Consider the following 25,403-nt stretch of genomic DNA (forward strand, 5'->3'; position numbering starts at 1 on the left):
TGATTAGAAGTGACAATATTATACCATGTTAGTGTTAAAATAACATTAGCATTCATTAAAAATCTTTGTTAAGAACATTGAAATATTTAACCATTTTATATCTTTTAATCGTCGACTGTAATGGAACATGAGAAGGCAAAATCATTTTGCTCTATTTATAATCCCTGTCTTAAAGATGAAAACAAATTCCTTTTAACAAACAGAACTCTCATTACTACAAGTGAAAAGAAAAAGAAAATTTCTTCAGATTAGGCTGGATCAAATGTAAGACAAAAACATATATTTAACTTTCCATGAATTAAAGTCTTTAGTGTTAAGTGCAAAATTTCATCTCAGGATTTAGTGAGAAAACGAGCTTCACTCACGTGCAGTGATACTCACGTGTATTTCACTCGCACGTGCTCATGTGCATTTCTTCGAGCGTTTATTTTCTGCAAAGGACAAGAAAACTCGATAAACCTTATACCTATAGTTTGATTTCAGAGATAACGTTTTAAAGACTTTTAATATGAATTATGAGTTTGAACCTGAGTTTTTGAATTAAATAGTGTTTGTAACGGACTGTATAAAATGGTTTCTTCTCTGGACCGAGTTACTGCTAATTTTCCAGAATTATGCCAGGACTTTGACTTTCTGAATACCTTGTGTCAGGATGAAATGAATGGTAAACTCAGACTGCTGGCAAATACGAGTATTCAATCCTTATCTCATTGGAATACACAGACCTAGCAAATCCTGTATAGAGCACACTTTTCGGTTTGAATTAGCAATATCCAAAAGATATGCAGCACTAAATATTTATAATCAAGCACAAATATCAGATGAACAAATAATGCGTTCAATACATTTGGCAAGTAAACAACAAGCTACTTCAAGCAAAAAACACGAAAGATGGATTATTCCTAGGAAAACACATAAAGGAACTGCTAGCGACTGTATCATTAGAGAAGCAGTGAAAAGCAATAAGGTAAAAGTTTACAATCGGGTGCTCTTTGATATTTCTGGCAATTTTTATGACGCCAAGAAGCAGTGCTTCCAAAATGATTGTCACCTAAAACAACGTCGAAACCTCACGTTACAAAATCATCAAAAGTGCTCACCTCGTGTGTTCTTTCTTACGTTTCATCGTCAGCGTCGGATAATTGCTGCCCATATATAATGTAAATAATGTAGCCCCGAATGGATCCTCTTTTTTCTGATCACGGTTCTGACAATGTCACATAAACTCCAGAAAGTAGGAATACAAAATGTTATTCGGTGACTGCCGGAAAGCCCTGCTTTCGAAACTGCCGCTTAATCTGACTCAACGTGCCCTCAAATTTGTTGGTATATGCGCCAGTTTCGGACACCTTTCTCACGACAAACCAACTCATATCATCGGATCATCGATTGTTCCTTATTCTCCACAGACGCATATCTTTTGTATAAACTGGACATTCATACAAAGAGTTAATTAAACCTTTACTCATACACCAATAAATATTAGCTTTAACATTTCGCTCTAGATCATGAAAAAAAAGGAATATTGATCTTATCACATATACTTCTTTGGAGAAGCGACGGGACAAAGATTAATACGAACCAGCCAGCTAATGAAAACAAAGATCAATTAACGGCAGTTGAAATTCCAATAATTCAAAATATGTCCAAAATTCAAGATACGTGAGTTCGTATACACGTACGACAAATCAAGTAGCCCTTGATCACTAAACTAAAAGGTTCTAATCATATTAAAGTTAACATCGGTACGCAACTAAAAAATAGCTTCAATAACATTGGGGAAACAGAGTCAGTTCTGGGTTTCCAGAAATCCGATACCAGAGTACAGTTTTGAAACAATCCAAAGGGCACTCTTTTCTGCTCTAGAACCAGCAATAAATAAAAAGCCCTAAGTGATGGTGATTAAATGAAATAAGACTATGCATATTTTTCCCCTGCAAGATAGCGAATCAAATGATGGATATATAAAAACATGAAAATCTACTGGAAGATTTTCCTCCAATTAGAATTTCTGAAGTTTTTAGATTGGGAAATTCTAAATGACCAGATAGATGCCTTCGGAGTAAAGAAAGCAATTGGAAATTTTAAGGAAGAGAATATGATTACAAAAGTTTTTAACGAAGATAAAATTCTCAGAGCAACCACTGACTTTGATGCTAAAGAAATCCCATATCATTCTCTCCTCGTCTTGAAAGACAACCCCATACGCGCAGACCAATGTATTTGTTGCAGCACTGGTGATCTAGATCACTGTTTGTTTGATTGCCCGCACACAGCGAATTTACATTTAAAAAGACCAGCTGCAATCAATATGCCGGCATGGTTCAAGAACACAATTTCGAATAAATATAGGCTCAGCCGCATTAGAGACTGCACTACCATTGCTAAAAACATTGCTGACAGCCTGGAGTGACTTCTCTCCTCGGACACCGTGCCGTCAGCAGCCCGCTCTGTACATATACTATATTAATTTACTTAATGTCTTGTTTTTTTTAATTTGCCTTGTTTTTAATTATATTTAATTTTATTAATCTAGAATTCTTTTAATTTATCCCACAATTTTTAATGTATTTGTTCATCTTTACATCTGTACCTGATTATGTAGCATATCCTTAATATAAATGTATGCCAAACATGTACCATAATAAGTGTTCCCCCTAGTCTCAGCAGTCCCCACCATGCACCTTCTTTCCATGTTCTGGGCCTTATTTCAATGTTTCTCGTGTAGCGTGGTCAATTGCAGGAGGACACAGTACTAAGCTCTTTATTTATATTTATTTATGCATTTAATTTTAATTCCATCGACGGGATCCAACAGGCTGAAAAGAATAAGTCCAACAGGCTGTCCAAGAAGAGAATAAGCCTCTTTTTTTATGTTTCTTAATGAAATTGAAAGCAATGGAAAAGGAAAGTTAACCTATAGCCGGACTAACCTAGTGAACTTATCTTTTTATGTAGAAACTTTTCAAACCATCGGGAAGATACGCAGGGCCATAACTGTTCAGAGTTATGGGCACAGAAAGGCCTATTGTCATTATAAGGTACGTTGGGATCAAAATCACTTGTCTAATTTTTCTAAAAGACACAAAAACGTTCCTGGGAAGAGTACTTTTCTATGGAAGGTGCTACTTGGCCTCCTATAGAGGTCGCCTACTGTACCTTAAAAATATAAAAAAGCAAGAAAATGTTCCAGAATTCCACCAAAAATTGATGAAAATTTTCCAGCCGTATGTAACACACTGCTAAACCTCAACAGCCAATTAGAAGTAAACGAGCCTTACCCAATAACAAAGAATCATAGTTATTTACGAACTGAATTAAAAATACCGTAATAAAAACTAAATATCTCGTTGATCGATTCAAACAAAAAAATTCTGTAATGAGTAAAATACGAGTAGTGATGAAATATATTGACTTTTTGACCGAAATCAATTTCGAAATGTCATCAGTTACAATTGTAAATTTCCTACTTTATATTCTTTTTATATCTGAGCTGCTTTTAGTTTTTATATTCATCACGACCACAGAATTTTCTCTGAAGAATTATATTACAAAGACGGGCTCCACTTGTTGAGTCAGTAGTTCTATTTAGAGAACAAAACATGAAAAATGTGCACTGCTCTCGATAGGATTTGATCACCGGACTTCCGATTGCTAGTCGTACGTGCTTTTAGTTACACTACGAAGGTATGCTATAAGGTGTTATACCTTATATTATAAATGCAGTCCACTTTTGTCAATATTACAAATTTTTCCTGGCTTGTATTCATCTAGCAGAGCAAGTAAAATGTCTTTTATCCAGTTATCATCTGCATGATGATCTGCTTCTTCTTTTTTCACCATTCTTTAAGTAAAGTGCGCAATGATGTTTCGAAATTCCCAATTTAAAAGTACTTTTTTTAGCTGAAATTAAGAAGGGCATAAAAAATGTTTAACAATTTATCCTTTCTTTCAGACTTTTCGCTTAGATTTTGTTTAAATTTTGATTTATTATGAACTCTGTCATTAGGCACTACACGGAAAGGGAGGAATGTCTCGTGGAGGACTTTTCAAGAGAAACTGGCTCGTATCCACGTTACACATGGGGGAAACCACGAAAACGTCTTCACAACCAGCCCTGGTTTTCCTGGTTTTCCTGGGTTAAAAAACCTTAAAAGATGGTATACAGAAGTTGTACTTCCGCCTCCAACTATCAGCTGGTATTCTAGAAGGAATCCTCGCTATTTACAATTTAGAGCAGCGGTTCTGACTAACTCCGACCATCTAAACATAAACTGTAAACTTTAGTAAACTGTAAACACTTTACAATGATTATTTTTAAATTTCTCAATGAAAATATAAATAAAATATACTTTGCCAATTGCACAACCTACTGGCTATTTGTATTAAATATGCACACATAAAAATATAAATTAAAAATTGGTTATCATTTTAATTATGAAAACGTAGTTATAATACCTTAATTCTAAAATCTAGTGTGAAGTTTGGGCATGTTTAAGAGAGATCAATTCCTTATGTCTAGTTATATTTCACTTAGTTTTAACCGTAAATTAGGATCCACTTTTCTGTATTTATTCTTCAAATTTAACATGGAAGAAAATCCTTGTTCACGTAAATAGGTTGGGGAAAATGGGAATAAAAATTTAAAAGCTTTATTTGAAATGACTTTAAATTCGTTTTTTTCGGTTCAAAATGTTAACAAATGTGTTATTTTTGAAATCTTCAGTTAGAGTTCGATCAAAGGAGATTTCAATCAATTGTTCTTTTTCCTCATAAGACAAATTCCAGATACACTTGAACAAAATGGGTTTCTCATCCAATTTTCTTTTTCATAATTCTCGGAAAAATACATGTTGAAATTATATATCAATGGTATTTAATGTCGGATGCTAAATTCTTCTTTTATTTTCAAATTATTTTCTGTTAGAAAACTTTATAAAAGTGGCAGAAAGCTTAAAATATTATTATCCAATTCTTCGATTATTAGCTCTAGTTTTTTTTATCATTGCCTTTATTTTATCTCTAATTATAAACAAATTAACAGTTGTCCTTGTAATCCTAAATTTAATTTATTACACTTTCCTAAAATTTCAGCTAAATATGCTAAACGCATCTACCACAATTCACTAAATAAAACATTTTTGCGATTCAAATTTTGAATCACACAGGAAACTTTGAATTTCTGATCGAAGTTCAAGAAGACGATTTAAATCTTTGCCTCTGAATTACCTTACTTCGGGATGTAACAAAAGCGTTTCATGTTTACTGCCCATCTCTTTGCATAAAATCGCAAATATTCTTGAATTTAAAACTCGGCTTTTAATAAAGTTAACAATTTTCACAGCTTAATTGAAAACGATTTTCAGGTTTTCGGGGATTATTTTGGCTAATAAAGATTCACGTTTAATAGATCAGTGAAATTTGGTTTCAGGTGAGACTTTCTTTATTTGAGAAATAATACTGGAATTTTCCCTGTTAAAGCACTAGTCCATCATTGCATTCGGTAATGCACTTAATCCAAAGAATATCATTTTCAGACATAAAAAATTGTCAATTACTCTGAAAATTTTATTTACAGTTGGCCTATCATGAAGAGTTTCACAAAATAAATACTCTTCGGCAATTCGTTCGTCTTCTTCGAAATATAGGAAAACAAATAATTGAACAAGTTCGTTATATCAGTATTTTCATCTAATTGCGAAATACTCACTGTGTTTCATTTTTTGAATAAGTGCCTCTTTTATGGAATTTGCCATTTCATGAATTTCTCCACTTGCTGTATCATTTGATAAGGGAATATTGTTAAGTTCATTAGCCAATTTTTCTTCGAATAATGTTAAAACGATATCTTTAGCTTCTGGTAATGTAAGGTTTTCTCCAATAATGTGAGCCTGCCCAGTGTTGGCAATTCTTAGGCTTACTAGATAACTAGCTTCCAAAGCTTTTTCACATGAAGTGACAAAACCTTTCATCACTTTTTCACTATTTTTGAACTCCGGTAATTTCCTTTTAAAATATTCTTCAGATTTATCCTTTAAATTGGCATGCTTAAATTCAAGATGCCTTTTAAGAAACGATGATTTCATATTTTGATTGGATAGTAGTTCACCGCAAACAACACATTGAGGATGAGGGTTCATTTCATGTCCATTCCAAATAAACCCAAATGATAAATAATTTTCATTACATTTTCTATAAACAATTTTTCTTTTCTTTTCAAAATTCTTAGTGCTAGTCGATTGTCCTGGATTCATCACATCTGAATCATCACTTTTTCGCTTAGTCAATCCTAGCTATTTTTCCAGTTTGAAAACCTAGGTTTGTTTTATTATTTTTTCACAAATATTTAAATACACAATATATTACGAGTTCTTCAATCGAATCGCAAAAATGTTTTTAAATCAAAAGATGATATTCTCAAATCACTTAGAAAGTAAGGAATACAAAGCAACAAGAAAACAAAATACCTGCTGTTAGAGACAGCAAATCAACGTAAAAAATATTCTAATTGCAAATAGAGCAATATGAGCCCGAAAACGGTGGCGACATAAAGTGTAGACATGCTAATAAATCGATCAACTCTCAAAGAACTGACGAGATACTATTATCTTTTTATAGGAAATTATTTTTATTTCCTATTAAATACAACATCCATTTCTATTACTCCTTTTAAAAACATCATTTATGACAAATTTTGTTATGTCTATGGCTAAAAGAATATTTTTGAATATAAAAACGGATTATATTGCTAAAGTCTATGAGCGGCTATTGACCATGCACAAAGCTCAGATCGTATAAATTTACGAGTGTTAGAGAAAAAAATTTAAACAGGATGTTAGGGTATTTAATTTTTAATTTAATAATTAAAATACTTTGTTTCTTTGCGTACCACCTATTTTTCTCTTGCTTACCACCAGTGGTACGCGTATCACCGGTTCAGAATCGCTGCTTTAGAGGATTGTTTTTGTTAATCTTTATATGAGAAAATGTTGCGGCTCTGAAATACAGTGCGAACAACGAATTATGGAAATAGTATCTCAAAGGTATAGGGACAAGGTTTGACACTGGAGAATCAGTGTATTGCCAATCTAAGTTTCATAAGCCATGGAGATAATTTGTTTTGGTTCCTGGAAATTTGAATGTAATAAGCGGCTGAATTTATTAACCAGTGAATTAACAAGCGACGCATACTGTATACTGAAAAGATCTTTGATGATTTTTTTTGGGGGGGGGACGTAAAAAAATACACATATGAATATATATGCAATATTTACTAGTACACTTTCCCTCCTCTCGTATTCCCCCTTAGCTTTTTGTCACAATATTCGAAAAATATTTTAAATATTTAATTAATTTTCTCTTCTTGAAGATGTTCAGAAACTGAGTTTCTCTTAATTTTAAAATGATTTCTTTCACGTAGTACTTTTTTTTTTTGTCGTGTTAATTGATTTTCTCGCGGATTTGGGGTGCACAGGCTTTGAGTGATGGAGTAAATGAGCTTCAAGAAAACGGGAATATCTAATGCTCTTTGATGGTTCTGTAGGTCAATCATTGTACGTAGGAAGACGGTAGTAAAGACTATCTGACGATGGCGACGACTTGCAAGTTGTTAAAGGTGACACAAACAGCAGCTCCAACACCATCGAAAGATTTGAGGCCTAGCGAGTAGCAGTATAACAAGAACGGGGAGATTCAAGATACAGGGAAGTACAAAAGAAGATATCTTATTAGATATTAAAATTTTAATACATATTCTTATTGGAATGTACGCTTTTTTTTAATAAATAGTGTTGTGATAATTATCAATAGTTTATTCTCGAATATATTTCTTTTGTGATGTGCGTATTGTAAATGCGGTCTTCGGAAATGCAATTATTCGCATAACTTTTCTCTCTCGATTTCCCTCGAATAAAATTATTAAATAAAAGGGGGAGATATGCGAGTAACTACAGTGTATTGAGTAGACGTTTTAAGTAAACCCGGACGTAGCTAGCCTGTTCAGTAACCAACCACCGAATCTGTATGAATTATCAATGTTCAATTGTATCGGTACTAACTGTAATAATAATAATAATTGTTTCGGCATTTTCTTTTTTAATATTATAAGAATTGAGAGGAATACATAAACAGTACTATTTAATGTCAGCAATATCGAGATCATCGTTTGGAATATTTACTGGAGAAATCAATTTCCTATAAAATCCTCTATTCTTTGGTACGTTTTAATGTATTTCAAGAACATTCTTGAATTTATATTTTAAGTGTTGACCGGGTACGCGATCGATACATCAGTTACCGTGCGGATAAAATAACTAAACTCTGACAGTTACATCTTAATTCCCAAAAGGATAGAGAGACTGCATGGACAAATTTTCTTTCAAGTTTTAGCTCAGATAAAATCAATTTCTCTTAAAACATTCCTCACGAAAACAGTTCTTCAAAGGCGTATCACTAAGTTTTTTTTTTTTTTTGTTATTTTGTTATTTACCAATTGATAAAAATTTTCTGTAATATAAGAATGAAATGTACTAAACAGGTAAACAGGTAAAAGTGCATGGGGCACCAGAAACTTCACTACAGAATAGAACAAGTATTGCCCCAATACACTAACCAGCTAGGATATGAAACTTTTGAACTGACCATACACTATTTCTACGTAATACTGAGTTATACATCGGCGTTGTTACATTTAAACATAAAAGGATAATAAAATAAAATTACATACAAAGTTATATATACACAAAGTTACATAAATAACACAAACTGTTTAGTATGTTCAGTAAAATATTTGATTACGTGATATACTAAATAACCGAGTACTTTGTCTTAATATATTTGATTCTAAAAAGATAAAAACTTGTAAAAATTTTATTTCAATAAAGATAATTTAGTTACGTTTGGCGCATGATTATACTTAAACTAAACACTTGTTTAACTTAAGTAAGATACAGAAGACTTATCGCTTTCGCATTTACAGTTTTCGCACCATTCTAGGGAATTAGTTATTACAACAAGAGTAAAATTCAAACTAAACTTTTAATTGTACTGCCACTTGCTTTTATGAATACTCATGTATTTTTTTATTTGCTACGTGCTCACGATTTGGCACTAGACGGAAAGGGAGGGATACCCCGTGAAGAACTTTTCAAGAGAAACTGGTTCGTATCCACGTTACACATGAGGAAAACTACGAACATATCCAGACCAACCAGTCCATTTGCTGTTACTCGAATCCCGGACCCGTGTTCAGCAGCTTTTACCTTCGGTCACTGGCGGGTTACCTTAACTATTTGATTACGGCTGAATTATTTGTTCTATGGATTACAAACTAAAAATAGCAAATCAACCTCCCTTCTTGCAAGATATGGAAGCACAACAAGTTTAAATGCGCGCAAAAGAAATAGTAAAATGAATAGTATCAAACAAGCTGCTAATTATGTAGAATCTCTAAGCATAAATACTAGAAATATTAGAAAATACTTACCAAAACCAGCGTGAGTTACATTCGGATAGAAAAACAAGAGAATCAGCATAGGCAGTTACGTTTCCAGACTCTCTCTCTCCCGAATTTACACGTTTCTGTTTAAAACGCACCTAACTTTTATGTCTGGTGAACCTGACGGAAGAAACAGTATTACAGGACAGAATTAGAATAAAAATAACGTGACGATTAAAATAAACTTAGAATCATTTTTCAAAATATGCAGAAAAGTTTCTTTCCGTCTAAATTGCTTAATACTTATGGCATATTGCTTATACTTTTCTCGAGATTTATTCTTTGTAATGAGATAAAGTAGCTATATGGGAATTTCGGGTTTTTCCTCATGTGTAAAAGCGTGTTTTTATTAGAAAATCCTTTTAAAGGCATCCTTCTTCACAGGCAGATGATCTCAATGCGTTTTAGTATAATCAAATAATAAATCCCGAATTACTTATTCCTGCATGTACGCATCATGAATTACTTCCTGATAAACATGATTTAAAAGCCAAGTGTTGTAATCTGATGAAGGAAATAACTATTCGTTGTCCAAACGTCTGTATCTTTAGAAAACAAAATAAGATAAAGGTATATATGGCTACTCGGAGAGGAAGAGAACTTTTTGATAAAACAGGAAGCCCCTTTAAAGATGTAAAAAAAGTGAAACCATGTATCTATCTACTTTGCGCATTATAAAATATGTAATTTTAATCATGTTGTTGCCGTTATTGTTTATGCTCACTTGTTTGACGTAGTCAGCCCAAGCACACGAAATACCTCATGGCAAGGGGCACTAGATTACGCCTGCCGTTGGCAACAGCCTTGAGCACCATTCAGGTGACAGTGCGATTTTGCTCAGTTCCGCCCCAATTTTGATGGAGAGCAACCCCGGGGGGGGACAGGTTCGATGGCCTCCCACCCTTTTCGCCTTACACTAAACCACACGAGAGGACTTTCGGCTCGCCGCATATTTACAGTGCCGCCATGCCGCACTGACATTATACATTTATAAACACCCATGCCTTCTCCGCGATTCGAACCCGAGCCGTCCAGCACAGCAATCAACATCGCTAACCACTATACCTGTTGGGCGGCAATTTTAATCATAATGGATCAAAATATTAAAAAAATCTAAAATATAATATTTTACTCGAGATATTGCCGAAGGAATTAAAGAATTTTGTAATGTTTAAATTATTAATTTGTTATCGGTTTCCCTTAGTATGACTGAAAATGTTTTTCTTTGTTTTGTTGAAAGCAAAAAAGGCATCTAATTCACGTAAAAATAATATTATTTTCATTAAACTTTTAATATCTTTCTTAATTATTTACTCTAGTTTTGTTTTTAACACCAGTTTCGAAGTATTCTAGCTTGTAAGTAAAAATCTGAAAGCGCAAAGTATAATTTACTTACTTTTTCATGCATAAGAATGATATGAATTTCGCCATTGTTATTAATACTAAGATTTTTAATTACTTTAAATTTACTCTATAATATTAAACCTATACTCTTTTCATATTCTTAAATCAATTGATAAGGTAATAAAAGGAATCAGAGCCTTTTATCAAGTATCATACTTTCTTTTTATTTGTATCTTAAATATATTTGATCTTGTACCTCGTCTAATGTTTTTCAAAGTAATGTTTTCCTGAACTTTCTGTAATATTTTGAGAAAATGGTTACTATATATTGTTAAATGGACTTTATCAAAGTACGCATTTTAAACCTGTACAGAGTATATCAGTGTTACCCACTCGATATACGGCGAAACGGCTGGAAGTGTATCGCGAAAAGTTTAACCGCAAATTCCGGATTACGAGGTGACACTACCAGAAAACCAAGCTGAATGCGATAAATAAATACTTTGAAACAAACACGATTTCGTAAAAAATTATTATTATAATTACTCATTGCGAAATTTCAATGTCTGAAACTCCTGATGCTTAAGTTATACCTTGCTTTTCTAATAGTTAAGCTCTCATGTCAAATATTTTACTTCCAGAATTAAAGTACACATTTAATGACATAATAAAAATGATGAACAGTAGTAGTCAGTAGTAGATCACTTTAATCAAGCCTTTTTATATTTTATATGATGGAATGGGATAACAGCATCATTCTTTGTGGTTTCATACTGAAGTTCACTGGGTGTCAAGAAGATAAGTTTTGTCCAGACTTCATGAGCTGAAAGGAGAATTAAAAGTATATTTTTGAAAGTAACTCTCAGCATTAAGTTGAAAGACAACTACTTGCTTCAAAAATGGCCTACTTAACAGATATATTTGAATACTAAATTAACTTAATCAAAAAAATTCAACGCTTCAAATACTTGAGAATATATTAACTTTCATTGATAAAATTAATGGATTCAAAAACAAAATTCAGCTTTGGAAAGATGTGATGAAACATATTTCTGCAGTAATGTTTTTTGGTGTTGTGATTCGAATCTTAAAAAAGGAACTATTAAAACTTTTATATCAAGTGCTCTAAATCCATATGTATCTTCAATGGATCACATGGCATTTCATTTAAGTGAAGAAAAAGAAAAAAACTTATTAGGTTTAAAAAGTGATCTTATCCTTGAAACTGAGTTTAATAATGTTCCCTTATCTCAATTCTGGGTAATTGCATAAAATGTACTTTCCATCCATCGGTGGAAAACCTATAAATTTTGCAATAATAACTAATTTCTTAGGATTTCTATTTTACAATAATAACTAATTTCATAAGGACACAAAGTCCTTCTTCTGTGCTCACTATCAAAAATTTAAAGAAATCATCATTGATCATGAACTGTATGCACCTTTTTTAGATCGGGGTCAAACCCTACATAAAAAATGTTACGTTAACAGAAACCATCTTAAATATCTGATAAAGGGAAAAGGAAGAAAATCTGAAAGATTTTAAATTACATCCAAAGGAGCGTTTTTTAACATTTTGTGTGTTACCTTTATTTATTAAATATCATGTTCTACGTAATCAAATCATAAATTTCAGTTCAACAGCAGTATCGCAAAATAATTTTTAAATGAGCACATCTTTAGAATTTTCGATACAGAGTCTCCCAAGTTGGAGCTAAAAATGTTTTTTTTTCCCGTATAGTGTTGCCATTGCTCGCTTTCAAATCGTTTAATTTGTTAATAAAAAATTCGTTGAAGTGTTACAAAATATGGAATCAATAATAAACCAAATTTTAAATTCAAATTAGAGCTTCTGCATGCCTATATTCTAGGGAAGATTATATTATTAGTCCAAAGGGGCTTTATCCCTGAAGGATTATTGCTTTCGTTTTGCGATTTTGCGTTGAATCACTATAAATATCAGTTTCACTTTTCAAACTGTTGCCACCAAATGTTAGAGTCTTGCATTATATTTGAATGAATTAAATGCTGAGAAATCTTCATAAATGTATGTATATTTCTCGCATTGTGGTAAAACAACGGTACATAGAACTATCGAATTTTGAATGACGTAATTCTCCGACGAATATGGGCTATCAAAAATTTGAAGACCAAATTTGAAATTTGGAATTTGTTTTCTTATCCATCTCATATTTTGTAAACCTTTAACGAATGTTTTATTAATAAACTCAAGGATTTCAAAGTGAGCAATGGCAACACTCTACGGGGAAAAAAAAACCTTATCTCCAGCGCGTGGAACTGTGTATCGGAAATTCTAAAGATATGCTCATTTTAAAATTATTTTGCGACATTACTATTGAACTGAATTTTATGGTTTAAGTACAAAGAATATGGATATTTAATAAATACAGGTAACACACAAAACATTAAAAAAACGCCCCTTTGTACGTAATTTAAAATCTGAAACTTTTCAGTTTTTTTTTTTTTTTTCAAATTTTGATGGCGCTAGGTATCGTTGTTTTATCACAATGAGAGAAACATACATACATTCATGCAGATTCTTCATTATTTAATTTCTTTAAATATAATACAGGGCGATAATATTTGGTGGCAACAATTTGAAAAGTGAAACAACGCTTATCGTGAATCGACGCAAAAATGCGAAAACGAAATTAATAGTCCTTCTGGGCAAATTGCTTCTTTGGACTAATAACTGTTAGGGTAAATTAGTGTCACTTTTCCACGATGAAACTCGGTAGCATCAAAAACAAACAAGCCCCAAAGTTGGCGAAAGTGAATTCTACCTATGATTCAGATGCAGAATTCTTAAAATGATTTTGTGTTAACGTTGCACTTGGTCATCATTTTTTTTCAGCCCTGTTACCTTTATTTTATGGAATATGTTCCTGATAATATTGCCTAATTATGTAAACCTGAAGATGTTTAAAACTTATAAATTATAAATGAATCTCTTGTAAGTTCGTTTTTCAACACTTCAGTTTAAATGTTTGTGAAGACTATTAACTTTGATTTATTTATTTAATACTTAAAATGTTCCATTTTGTCATTAAATTAATAGAAGTAATATGTTTATGCGTAGTTTCAATAAATCTTTTCCATCTAATTCATTTTACTTTTGCATTTCCACATCATAATTTTATAAGATAAGTGTTCTAAATATTTAATCATAGTTTCACTCAGCCAAATCTGACAGTTTAGTTCATAAGCACGATATAAAAAATATGCCAAATATCAATTGATAAGGAAGAGTGCAGCATTTCATCCTATTTGTTTTATTTATTACTCCGTTTTATGAGAACATATGATACCTGAGACAACTATCTGGGTGGAATATTTATGTATCATAATGCAAAATGTTTGAAAGAAAGATCTTATTAATTGAATCTTTAGCATGTCGTGATATTATTTGTGATTGGTAGTTGTACCGTGAGATTATTTATGCTTGCGAATGGAAAAGATTGGAATGTACTGGAATATACGATTTCATTTGTCATTAAATATAAATTTATAACTTGAGCCATTTAATAATTTATAAATATAAATTTATATTTATAAAAATAATTTTAATAAATTAAATAACTTATATTATATTTTAAATAAAAATTTATAACTTAAGTCATTTATAAATTTATAACTTAAAGTCATTTAAATATAAAGTTATTAGTAGTTCATCAGAGCAAAAGTCGTAGTGAGCCCCTGAAGTAATTACGACTTGTATTTCTAACGCTTCTGCTCCAGATAAAATTAAGCATTGAGTAAAATAATTGCTGAAAGGATAGGCTTTTAGTAAGTAAACGATTTCTTGAAATCTTATATAAACTTCAAATTTTACTTCTGTTCCGTTTATCTCATATTTCGTTTCAAATCTGAGTTTTAAATTTCTATTAAGTTATTACAGAAAGGTTCAATTTATCTAAAGATTAAAACTCAGGAGAACAAGCATAAACTTTACTAAAATAGAGCTTATACGAAATCAAATATTAAATTACTTTTCTTTATATAAATCTTGCGTGTATTTCAGTGAAAATGATTTAGTTCATATGTTTTGATAAAACAAATAAATTTGGTAACTGTTTTCTTTTAGATTTAATGCTATTTCATTTAATAATTAGGCGTTCTATTATAATTTTTCCAATTAACTATAATTTTAGTTTTAATATATTTTCTTCCTTTTCAAATGATTAACATAAAACGAATACAAAATCTAAACTTTAAGACATATTTTCACTAGCATTAAATCATTAAAAAAATTTAAATGAACATCTAGTTTTTAATATTAAATTTCTTTGGAAAAAATGAAAGATCTCGTAAAATTAAGAATTAATCAGTAAATTTAGTTATGTATTTAAAATTAATTTATAGGTAGAAATTATGAACATTATGTAAACATATGATTTTTATGCATAAAATAATAAAAAATTAAAAAAGAAAGCTGACCTATTAATTTTTTCCTTCTTCTTAAAATTTGATACTGAGTATCTTTTAAATTTACTCAAAATTCGATCTCGTTGTGTAAACACAGACATCTCGGTCACAATCTTCGACTCCCTGCCCCTTCTCTTCCTATATTGAAAAAAGTAAAAAACTCGCATAATCTACTTAGAAAAGAAAAGAATAAATAACACAACTTATCGGACACTAGACAAAATACTAGACGGGTATACGGAAATCCTACCTGCTACAGTGTCGGAGTCGACGTCACAACGAATCAAGCGCCGAATAAAAATAAAATCAAAACAGTTTGAAACTTAAAAACTTTTATCCATATCGGAGACGCTTTGTGATTGGTAGGGTTGAGTGTATCCCGTGACGTCACGAAATGTCCCCGGAACGTCATAAATACGAAGAGGGTCCACAGAGCGGGAAAAGCTTAAAAGCGCGGCGCTGCGGGCAAATGGGGACTTTTCTTTCCCGAAGTAAATTCAGAGCACCGCTCCCGTGTCACAGAGTACGACGGAATAGGCTGATAGTAGCGGTGGGGGTAGAGAAAAAGCACGTGCTCATCGCCTCTTTCCTTTTTTACGCAACTTCACCGCACGCAGTTGCATGTGTTACCGAGTCAGGTAGATAAAAGACTAAAGAGAAAGAAGTCGCAAATTATCCTCTCCTCAGTGCAGTTCAGCGTTTGTTTCGTCTTTGCGGAAAGAAATCTTCTAACTATTTTGGGATTCGGATCGGAATCCTAAGAATTCAAGCCAAGCCTTTTTCTCCCAGCCTGTTTATAGAAATTTTTTTAATTTTATTATCTACTATACAAACTTGTAATTTTCTTATGGAAATAAATTCCTCGATTCCATGGTCCTAAAACTAGCCTCACTCCCGATGGAGCATGACTTTGAGCTGAATTCTCTGGATGAAAATCTGAAACGAGAAATAGAGGGCCATCACTTGTCAGAAAACAACATTAACTGTTGCGGAAATACCGACCATCGGGGAGTTCAAGTCAATCTAATGGAGCAGCATCTTCAACAACACCAGCCTGGCGCTGGTGTTTTTCAATTTCCTGGCGTAGAAATGCTTTGCCCTGCGGTAGGCTCGCTGCCAGGAGGGGTAAGACGCTCCGCTGTGCTTACTGCTAGTACGCCGGGATTCACGCCAGACTACCACCACCCAAGTCTGCCGCAGTCGCCGCCGTCGGTTGATGCCGTACCTTCTGACAGTCCTGCCATGCAACCAGACGGTAGGACAAATCTAGTGGATGAAAATATGATGTGGCCATTAGATCTCCGAGCAGATATATCCGAAATGGACAATTGGATGATGCGACGTAGCTTTGGAGATATTTTAGCCGCACAAAATCTCGAGGACCATCAACAACAAACCGTGACATCTGTTATTCAGCAGCACATTCAACAGCAGCAGCAACAACAGCAACAGCAGCAAAAACTGAATGGTTGTATGAATGGATACGGAGGCAGCATCGAATCCGGTCCTCCTTCATCGCTCTCTGGTGGCTCTTTCACAGGCAGCGATGATTGCGATTCCTTGACAGACATACCATCTCCATCGTTTAATCAAGTATCAAATGGAAGTGGAGGCAATGCTGTTAGTAGGGCAATGTTAAGAATGGACCCCAGTAGCGAACCGGATGCTGGTTTGACCGATGATCAACTCATCCATATGTCTGTCCGGGACCTTAATCGCAGACTTCATGGCTATCCTCGAGAAGTGATTCAACGCATTAAGCAGAAAAGACGGACTCTTAAAAACAGAGGCTATGCTCAGAACTGTCGAACAAAGAGGATAGCTCTGAAGTGTCAGTTAGAGAAAAATAATCGTAGTTTGAAAGCTGAACTTGAAAGGCTTATGCAAGAAAAAGAAATCGAAAGGCAAGAAAAAGAACGAGCTTATCAGGAACGAGACAGGGCTTTACAAGAAAGAGACTATTTCAAACAGCAATTGAAACAGCTGTTCAGGTCCAGAGAATGTTCCCAACAAGGATCTCTGTCGTCTAGTTTGTCCAACACAAACGCTAGCAGTCCAAGTTCGCCTGAATTCTATATGTGACACCAAGCGCTGGAGATGTCAGTGATCAACAGGTGAGTTTATTGAAATTTGAGTTTCATTAGATTAGATGAATGGAATCTTGTTTAAATAATTTAGAAGTGTTGAGTTTAATTTATATGTAAATGTAAAATGACAGTGTTATACTTCATTAACTCTAAATATAATAAGCGTTTATTGTCTATGTTAATTGTTAATTTAGAATAGGGACCAGTCATTATTTTCATTGTCATTAAGCAGAATGTTTTGCGAATATCTTTGTGTTAAGTTGTATTTAACAGGTAATATAGCAAACACTTATTCATTAATCGAAAATTGGTCAAAAATGTAAAAATTATATTTTCTTTTCTGTCCTTCATTTTTTTTTAATTTACTAAATTGTATGAAAATAATGGTGTTAAAATTTTGAATAATAACATGCTATTATTTAAGTTCAACTTTCAACGTCACATTAAGTTCAACGTCACTTTCTTGAACTATTAGATGCGAACTTGAAAAATATAAATTGATTAAGCTTTAATAATAGGGAAACATATTTTTAAGTGCAAATGTGTCGAGAAGGAAAAAAAACTATTTTGTAATTAAATCGTATTAATCGAAATTATTTTCCTGTACCATCAGAATATCAGGAATGTTCCATTTAAGACCTACCAGTTAAATGCTTTGTATATAAGAGTTTTACTTATTTATAAAATTCTCAGGGAAACTTTCGGCATTAATGATTCTTGAAAAATACAATCTAATGAGAGGAGAAAATTAACATTTATTAGTATAACATTAAATGCTACTGTGAGAAATGTTGTTCATTATGTTAATTTAAAATAAATCGTTTGTAAGCTAAATTGTAGGAAATTGTATTCTATCTCACTTCGTTATAATGAAGATCATTTTAATCATGCATATTTAAACAAAATAATCCTTTGAGCATTGCTTTCAAATGAGTATGATTAGTATGAAATTTAGTATGGTACTAAAAGTGCAAGAGAATTTTAAAAATCTTGGAAAATTGTATTTGGAATATAACATTATATTACCTACGTGTCTGTCTTTTCAAAAATTGAAGAAATGCCTTTTCAATAATAAAAAATATAAGTGAGAAAGTTATGATTGTCAAAAATGGAAGAAATGCATATTGAATAAGTGGGAAAGTTATGAACTTGTGGTAAAAAAAAATGTGCCTAATATAATTTTTAACACATTATATTTTAGCTGAATAAAATTTTATGTGATAGAAGAGTATTTAGTTAAATGAAACTCAGATGATATTTTTTAAATTTTATCATAAGAAAGCTTGAAAATTTAATTTTTTAAAAAATTTTTATGTATTAAATTAAATTTTGGAAATTCATAATTTAGAAACAATAATATAGGAATTAAGTATGTTAATGGATTCGCAGTAACAGATTAGCTACGTTTTAATAAGAGTTTTTATAATCATGTTTAATTTACATTTATGAAATTCTCACATAATTTTATTTGTGGATAAGAAAACACTCTATTAAAATAATGGCTTAAAAATCAATTGTTTCTTTAGCCTTCACAATTTGCTTGAGGTTTTAATTTAAATACACTTAAATATGTGTTTTGTAATCAAAAGAGTTTTACTATTAATTTAGCATTTAAACTAGTTTTGATGATTTATAGCAGTCCATTTAATTAAATAAACAAAATTTCCTATGATATGAATTTAAAGTATTTATTCTTTTACTTAAAAAAATATCTTTCTTATATCTGTGTTACTAGTGTAATTGCTTTAAAAGGTACAATATACAGTTAAAACGCTTTCGTCAAGATACTCAATTTTAGCCCAAAGGGGCGGTAACCCAAAAGGGCTATTAGTCTCTAAATGTCATTTTGTAGCGTTTCACTACAAACGGCGAATCACTTTTTAAATTGTTACCACCAAATATTATCGCCCTGTATTATATTTAAAGAAATTAAATAATGAAGAATCTGCGTGAATGTATGTATGTTTCTCGCACTGTGAAAAAACGATGTTTCCTACAGCCATCAAATTTTGAATAACGTAATCCTCCACCCGAACATGGGCACCTGGAGCCCCGAATTTTGAATTTGCTTTATTATTTATTTCACATTTTGTAAAACTTTAACGAATTTTCCACTAACAAACCTGACGATTTATTTCAAAACGAGCAATGGGGTAACGTTGTACGAGGGAAAAAATTATTTCCACCGCGCGAGACTGTCAGTCGGAAATTCTAAGGTATGCTGTTTTTAAAAATTTTGTGATAACTGCTGTTGAACTGAGTTTTATGTGGTTTAATTGCGAAGAACATGATTTATAAATAAATTAAGGTAATACACAAAATCTCGTTGGAGTAATATAAAATCTGAAAGTTTTCGGATTGTTTAAATTTTATCTCATTTTTCTTGTGGTTATAAAATATGTAAACATAATTTTGTCTGCGCATTTTATATAATTGACATTTTGCATGTTTAGCTAGAAGTTTTCCAGAAATGTAAAAATTCAGATTATATTTTAAATAATTAATCCTCCTGAGAGTCAAATGTTCTGAGAGCAGAATTTTAGTACTATTAGAATGAATATGCATGTACATAGATTGGGACTAGGAATTTTAAACAAACCTTTTAGTGAAGTGGAATGTGTTAAATTTTATTAATGTACAAATAGAAGGTTCCTATTTTTGTAATCATACTGCAGAGATTACACAAATATGCTTTATATTTACAACAATATCGTGGATTTTAAGCCGTCTTTTAGCTGCCAGTTTCTAAAAACTTTGAAAATAAAATTTTTACTTTCTAAAAACATTTTTATATTATTTTTATATTTATTTTGAATTCTTTTTCAAAATAGTAAAAGTTTAGATTACTAAAATTCATTACACTGAGACAAAAGCTTTTCATTGAAACAATTTGTTTAAAAGCATCTAAATGGATTGACAAAATTAGAGCTACGCTTCGTAATGTAGGTTAGGAGTGCGTTCTTGTGAGAGTTTCACCTATATCTATTTTTATCTGTTCGAAAGAGTCTTCGCGTGGAAGTAAACATTTAGATGGAATGTGGAAGGCTCATCGATCAGTTATGAAATTTTTTAATTATTAAAGACAGTGAGTCATTCATTAAGAGGTTCTGTTACTAACTGCAGTTTTGAAACAAAAGACATTGTTAAAAATATAGATTATTCTCTAATAAATAAAGATTATTTTAATTTCTGGGTTAAAATTGGAAATTTGAACTGGCCTTTTTGTTTTCACTTCCCTTTAATAAAAGAGCTATTTTAATTTGATTATGTTTCCGGAGTTATGCTCATCGTAGTAGTACACTGTCATTTTCAAATACAGTGCAAATTCACTGTAGTGGAAATATGTAGGTAGAAACATATATCATTTAATATAATCTGAGAAATTTAAATTCTTTGATGTTACGATTGCTCTCAGAAGTAAACGTAATATATTCAGTGTAAATTAAATAAAATGCCGAAAATGATAGAAATACTACTGATGATATGCAGGGGAAAACTTAGTAACAACTCTTAATATTAGAAATTTATTTAAAATTTACTTAAAATGAATACTTTATTTTATAAAAACAAAGAAAGAGAGGAATAATCATAAATCTTAAAGAAACCTTTTCTTATTAATACTATTAATATAATACTTTAAATGTAGTATATAAATAGTATTATTAAAAAACGATTACCTAATATAGTATAAATTAATTATAATACTATATATCTTTTTGTAATAATGCTATTAAAAAGACACGAGCTTTGGAAATTTTGTGGCCTTGCACCTGCTGATAACAACGATAAAACTACAATATCAAGCGAACGCTAAAAAGGAATTTGTAGAAATAATATTCTACGACTCTATTCTATTCTATTACTATATTCTGTTTTGTAAATATTTTATTCTACTATAAAAAACTGCCAACTTCTAGGAAAAAAACCATCGCTGCTAATAATAACGGTAAAACTACAATATCAAGCAAACTCTAAAAAGGAATTTGTAAAAATAATATTCTACAACTCTGTTCTATTCGATTAGTGCATTCTGATTTGTAAATATTTTATTCTACTATATAAAAGTGCCAAATTCTAGGGGGAAAAAACCACACCTGCTAATAACAACAATAAAACTACAATATCAAGCGAACTCTAAAAGGGAATTTGTAAAAATAATATTCTACAACTCTATTCTATTCTATTATTATATTCTGTTTTGTAAATATTCTGTTCTACTATATAAAACTGCCAAATTTTAGAAAAAAACCTCAAGGGAAAAAAATCAGAAAAATTTGTAACTTTTATTTGATTAAAAAACGTTAAAATGTATGTGAAAGTCCTATGCAAAATGAATTTAAATAAAATTCCATAATGTAAATGGATATAAAGAATATTTTTGGTGTATTAAGTAGGGAATTGTTAAGAATATAAATTGAGAAACCTTTTTAAAGTAAAATAATTTTTCAAATAATTATATTTTACATATACTAGATAGATTTTCAACTATTAAGTTAAAGGCAAGAATGAAAGTTTGTCTATAGCCTTAATTGGCAGTTCTGAACCTGTAATTTGTTAATTAAATTTTAAAAAATTAAGATATAATTTTAGTCATCGTAGAAATTTCAATACTTTTCTTTTATTTTACTGTTATGAAGTTGCAGTGTGATACCTTGGAATTCTTTAAATCTTTACGAAAAACGCTTGAATTTTTAAAAAATGGCGCCGTGTTTTCCGTAATTGAAAGTCTGTAATACTTTACATTTTCAATGACGCACAAACTAAAATATTTTAGTGTTTAATAAATATCTTTCTTACGTTTTCCGATTTGACGATACCTGCTTTGTCATAAAAAGCCGTCCGGGTGTCCATACCTTTCGCCTGTCCTTACCTTTCCTTTCTTTTTATTTCCGCACTTTCAAAGTAGTATATCGTCACTTTACAATGCGGTATAAATCGGTATCATTCGTATTCTGAAAGGAAAGTACAGAAATTTTACGAAAAATACTACGAATGTAAATAAGAATAATTAATTTTTTTTAAAGTTTTTAACAAATAAATGTAACCTTTCTCCGAGTAATCTTAAAAGAAATTTGTCGAAGTTATAAATGCCATTAATGCATCAATTACTTCAGAATATAGGTTCAGCCGCGGCCGAGTGAGTAACACCACTGAACGCTGATCATTCGATTCCTGGCTACAGGAATAGATGCAAGGCGTTTCATAATTTTATTGTAACTAAATACGAACCAGCCAATTTACTGTAGGAAGTTCTTCATGAAAGTATCTTTCTTTTTCCTTTAAGCGGAAAATCTGCGCATGCTTTGCCATAGTTAAATTAGACTAGCTTGAAATAGAGGTAATTTTTTTAAGTTGCTTCAATTTAAAATATTCTTCAACATTCATTAAAATTAAATTTACCGCATCTAAATCACTGTCTCGCGTGAAATATACAGAAAGTATTATATTGTTGAATTCCGCAGATAAATCATATCATTAGGAATTTGCAGTGTAAATATTTAATATAAATCTTTACCAAAATACCTTCACAACAGTTGTACATCAAAAATAAACTCATGATCCCCTCAAATTATAGTTTAAAGAATAAACAGCTTCATAATTTTTAAATACTAAGGTAAATCAGGCTTCGAATTCAAACTTTTCTTTCGTAACTGAATTTATTACTCAGATCGTCTGCATTTATTCCTCTAGAATTTTCAGGCCCACCAGCGGCCGAGCGGTAAAGACGCTGAACACTGGTAGTTCGGTCTGAGGTTCGAATCCCGCGAACGGGCTGGCTGCATGGGCGTTTTCCTTAGAAAGTCCTCCACGGAAGGCATCCCTCCCTTTAGGCAGATAGCCCTCGTGTGCTTTGCCATAACTGAATAATCCAAAATCCAAATCCTCTAGAATTTTCGTGGTTACCAGTATGCTTTTAAGCGAAATGCTTAGTAAGCACTTTTCTAAAATTCTGATTATGTTCAAAAGCCGTGTTCTGACCAGCTTCAAGTATCAAGAACAAACATACGTATACATGATCAAAGACTTAGATGGCAACGTATAAGAGTGCCTATTACCAGACCACAAGGTCTCAAATATTATTTCGAAATTTAAAGTATTTTTTTCATAAACTAATCTTGCTGTAAATATTCTCTCAATAATTATTAAGAATTTCTTCTCTGTCCTGAATTTTAAACACCTCACAATCAGTAAAAAAAAAAAAAAAAAATATTACATATTGTGAACTACAGAATACTAACTAAAAATAAATGTATGTTTTATAAAGAGTACTTTAAAATTGAGAGAACAAATATTAATTTTATATTTATTTACTATATTAAAACCCTGAGTTTAAAATTTTATGTTAAAAATAAATGGCTCTAGGGTTTTACATTAAAACAAACGCAACTTTATTATATGCAATAAATATGTTTATACAGTGCTAAGAAATATAAACTAACTTACTACTGTTTAAGAATTTACAAATTAATTTAGATCAAAATGGTCTTCTAGTAATCATAACTGACACTGCATCAACCCTATGAGCACCTATGTTCAGTTACTTAACTCCATTCCAAATATGTTTTGGGCAAACACAAATCATGAACTCATCTTGAGTAGAATAATAATTAAGAAAAAAAACTTAGAAAGTGCTATTTCAAAACTGGTATCAAATGATATTTAGGAATCAAAATATTTACATTTTGGTATCCGCTTTTTATTAAATATTGCAAAATCGCTCATAATTTATTCAAAAACTAAGCACGCAAGGCTACCTGCCCCTCAGCGTTTACTAAATCTGTTGTATTTTTTCTCTGCTAAAATGCTAGGTTACTTTGGTATAACTTTGTTTAATTAAATGGTCTCAGACTTTATGTCAATAATTTCTCTAAATATTTCTCTAAATACAGTTCTTTATAAATCATTCGCTGTCAATAATTTCTCTAAATACAGTTCTTTATAAATCATTCGATATATTTATTACGAATATCACTTTATATTTTTTACGAATGCGAGACTGAAACATTTTTACAATATTTCATTTATGTATAGGAAGTTATTCTTGTCCAAATTCATGATTTCATTTTTAAACCTTCCATTGATTTTAATCTTAGAACACTTATAAGGTATTTTCTCCCTTCTTTCCGCATGCCTTTCTGGTATGTAATCGAAAGGGTTCAGAGTTCCAATCCCGGCGACGAGACTGTGTGTTTTTTCAAATTCCTGACATCAAAAATTCTAAATATCTCTACACTGGCTTCCTAGATTAAAATGTGATGGCCCCTAATTCGTCATTTGGTTTTGGGTCCCGTAATCCATGATCGTCTTTAAAGGCAGGAGTATGTATGGTATATTCTCTTCTTTTCTGCATGCCTTGGTGATGAAACTGGAAGTACGCTCGACGCGTATTCGAGTTCGGCTAGGGTAGTGCACTTTTTTCACATTACTGCATCGATATAACCCTTTACACAGTTAACAACAAAATAAAAGATTCAACTGAAGATTTCTCTTAAAATACGTTCTATTATATGCACTTAATGTATAACTGCGTTAAAAAGAAGTCATTATATTTATTACCAATTTATATTTATTTAATTATCTCTCAAGGCTCAAATTTAAAGTATTCTTTTCATAAAAGACTCTTGCTAAAAGTATTCTCTCAACAATTACAGAGACTTTCTTCTCTTTTCTAAATTTTAAACACCTCACAATCAGTCTACAAATTCTTGTACATTGTAAACTATAGGACAATATAGTTTACAATTTTTATAGGAAAAATGTTTTGTAGTCATTCATTTATGAATAGGAAGTATTCATTCTTGATCCAAATTCATGGTTTAAGTTTTAAAGGTTTTATTTATTTTAATTTGGGGCTTGATAACATATCAAAAGATGCGAAGTGAAGATTTTTGTTAAAATTTTTATCTTAACTTTGATAATTAATTTTATCTGTGGATTATTGCTAAATTTTGTTTTGCAACAAATAAATTTGCAATTTGTTTGTTTCTTGGTAATTAAATTCATTTCTGGATAATATTTAATTTTCATTT

The 25,403-nt window shown here is 31.4% G+C and overlaps 1 protein-coding gene and 1 long non-coding RNA gene across 3 annotated transcripts in view; one reads left to right on the forward strand and one right to left on the reverse strand.

The window, feature by feature from the left end:
* Positions 1 to 11,433: 11,433 nt before the first annotated feature.
* LOC118189932 (uncharacterized) lies at positions 11,434 to 15,734 on the reverse strand. The gene is made up of 3 exons (XR_015044369.1): positions 15,537 to 15,734; positions 15,299 to 15,424; positions 11,434 to 11,663 (listed from the first exon to the last, which is right to left on the reverse strand). It is a non-coding gene; the product is annotated as an uncharacterized LOC118189932 (long non-coding RNA).
* A 422-nt stretch (positions 15,735 to 16,156) lies between these two features.
* LOC118189931 (uncharacterized) overlaps positions 16,157 to 25,403 on the forward strand; it is a 39,928-nt gene continuing 30,681 nt past the window's right edge. For both annotated transcript variants that reach the window (XM_035360649.2, XM_035360648.2), the window contains exon 1: positions 16,157 to 17,400. In XM_035360649.2, the coding sequence (XP_035216540.1) occupies positions 16,157 to 17,368 (1,212 nt within the window). In that variant the 3' untranslated portion in view covers positions 17,369 to 17,400. The remainder of the gene's footprint in view (positions 17,401 to 25,403) is intronic.

This window comes from Stegodyphus dumicola, chromosome 1, assembly GCF_044657685.1.
Source record: "Stegodyphus dumicola isolate Sdum_Otavi_A_Nest chromosome 1, ASM4465768v1".
NCBI lineage: Eukaryota > Metazoa > Arthropoda > Arachnida > Araneae > Eresidae > Stegodyphus > Stegodyphus dumicola.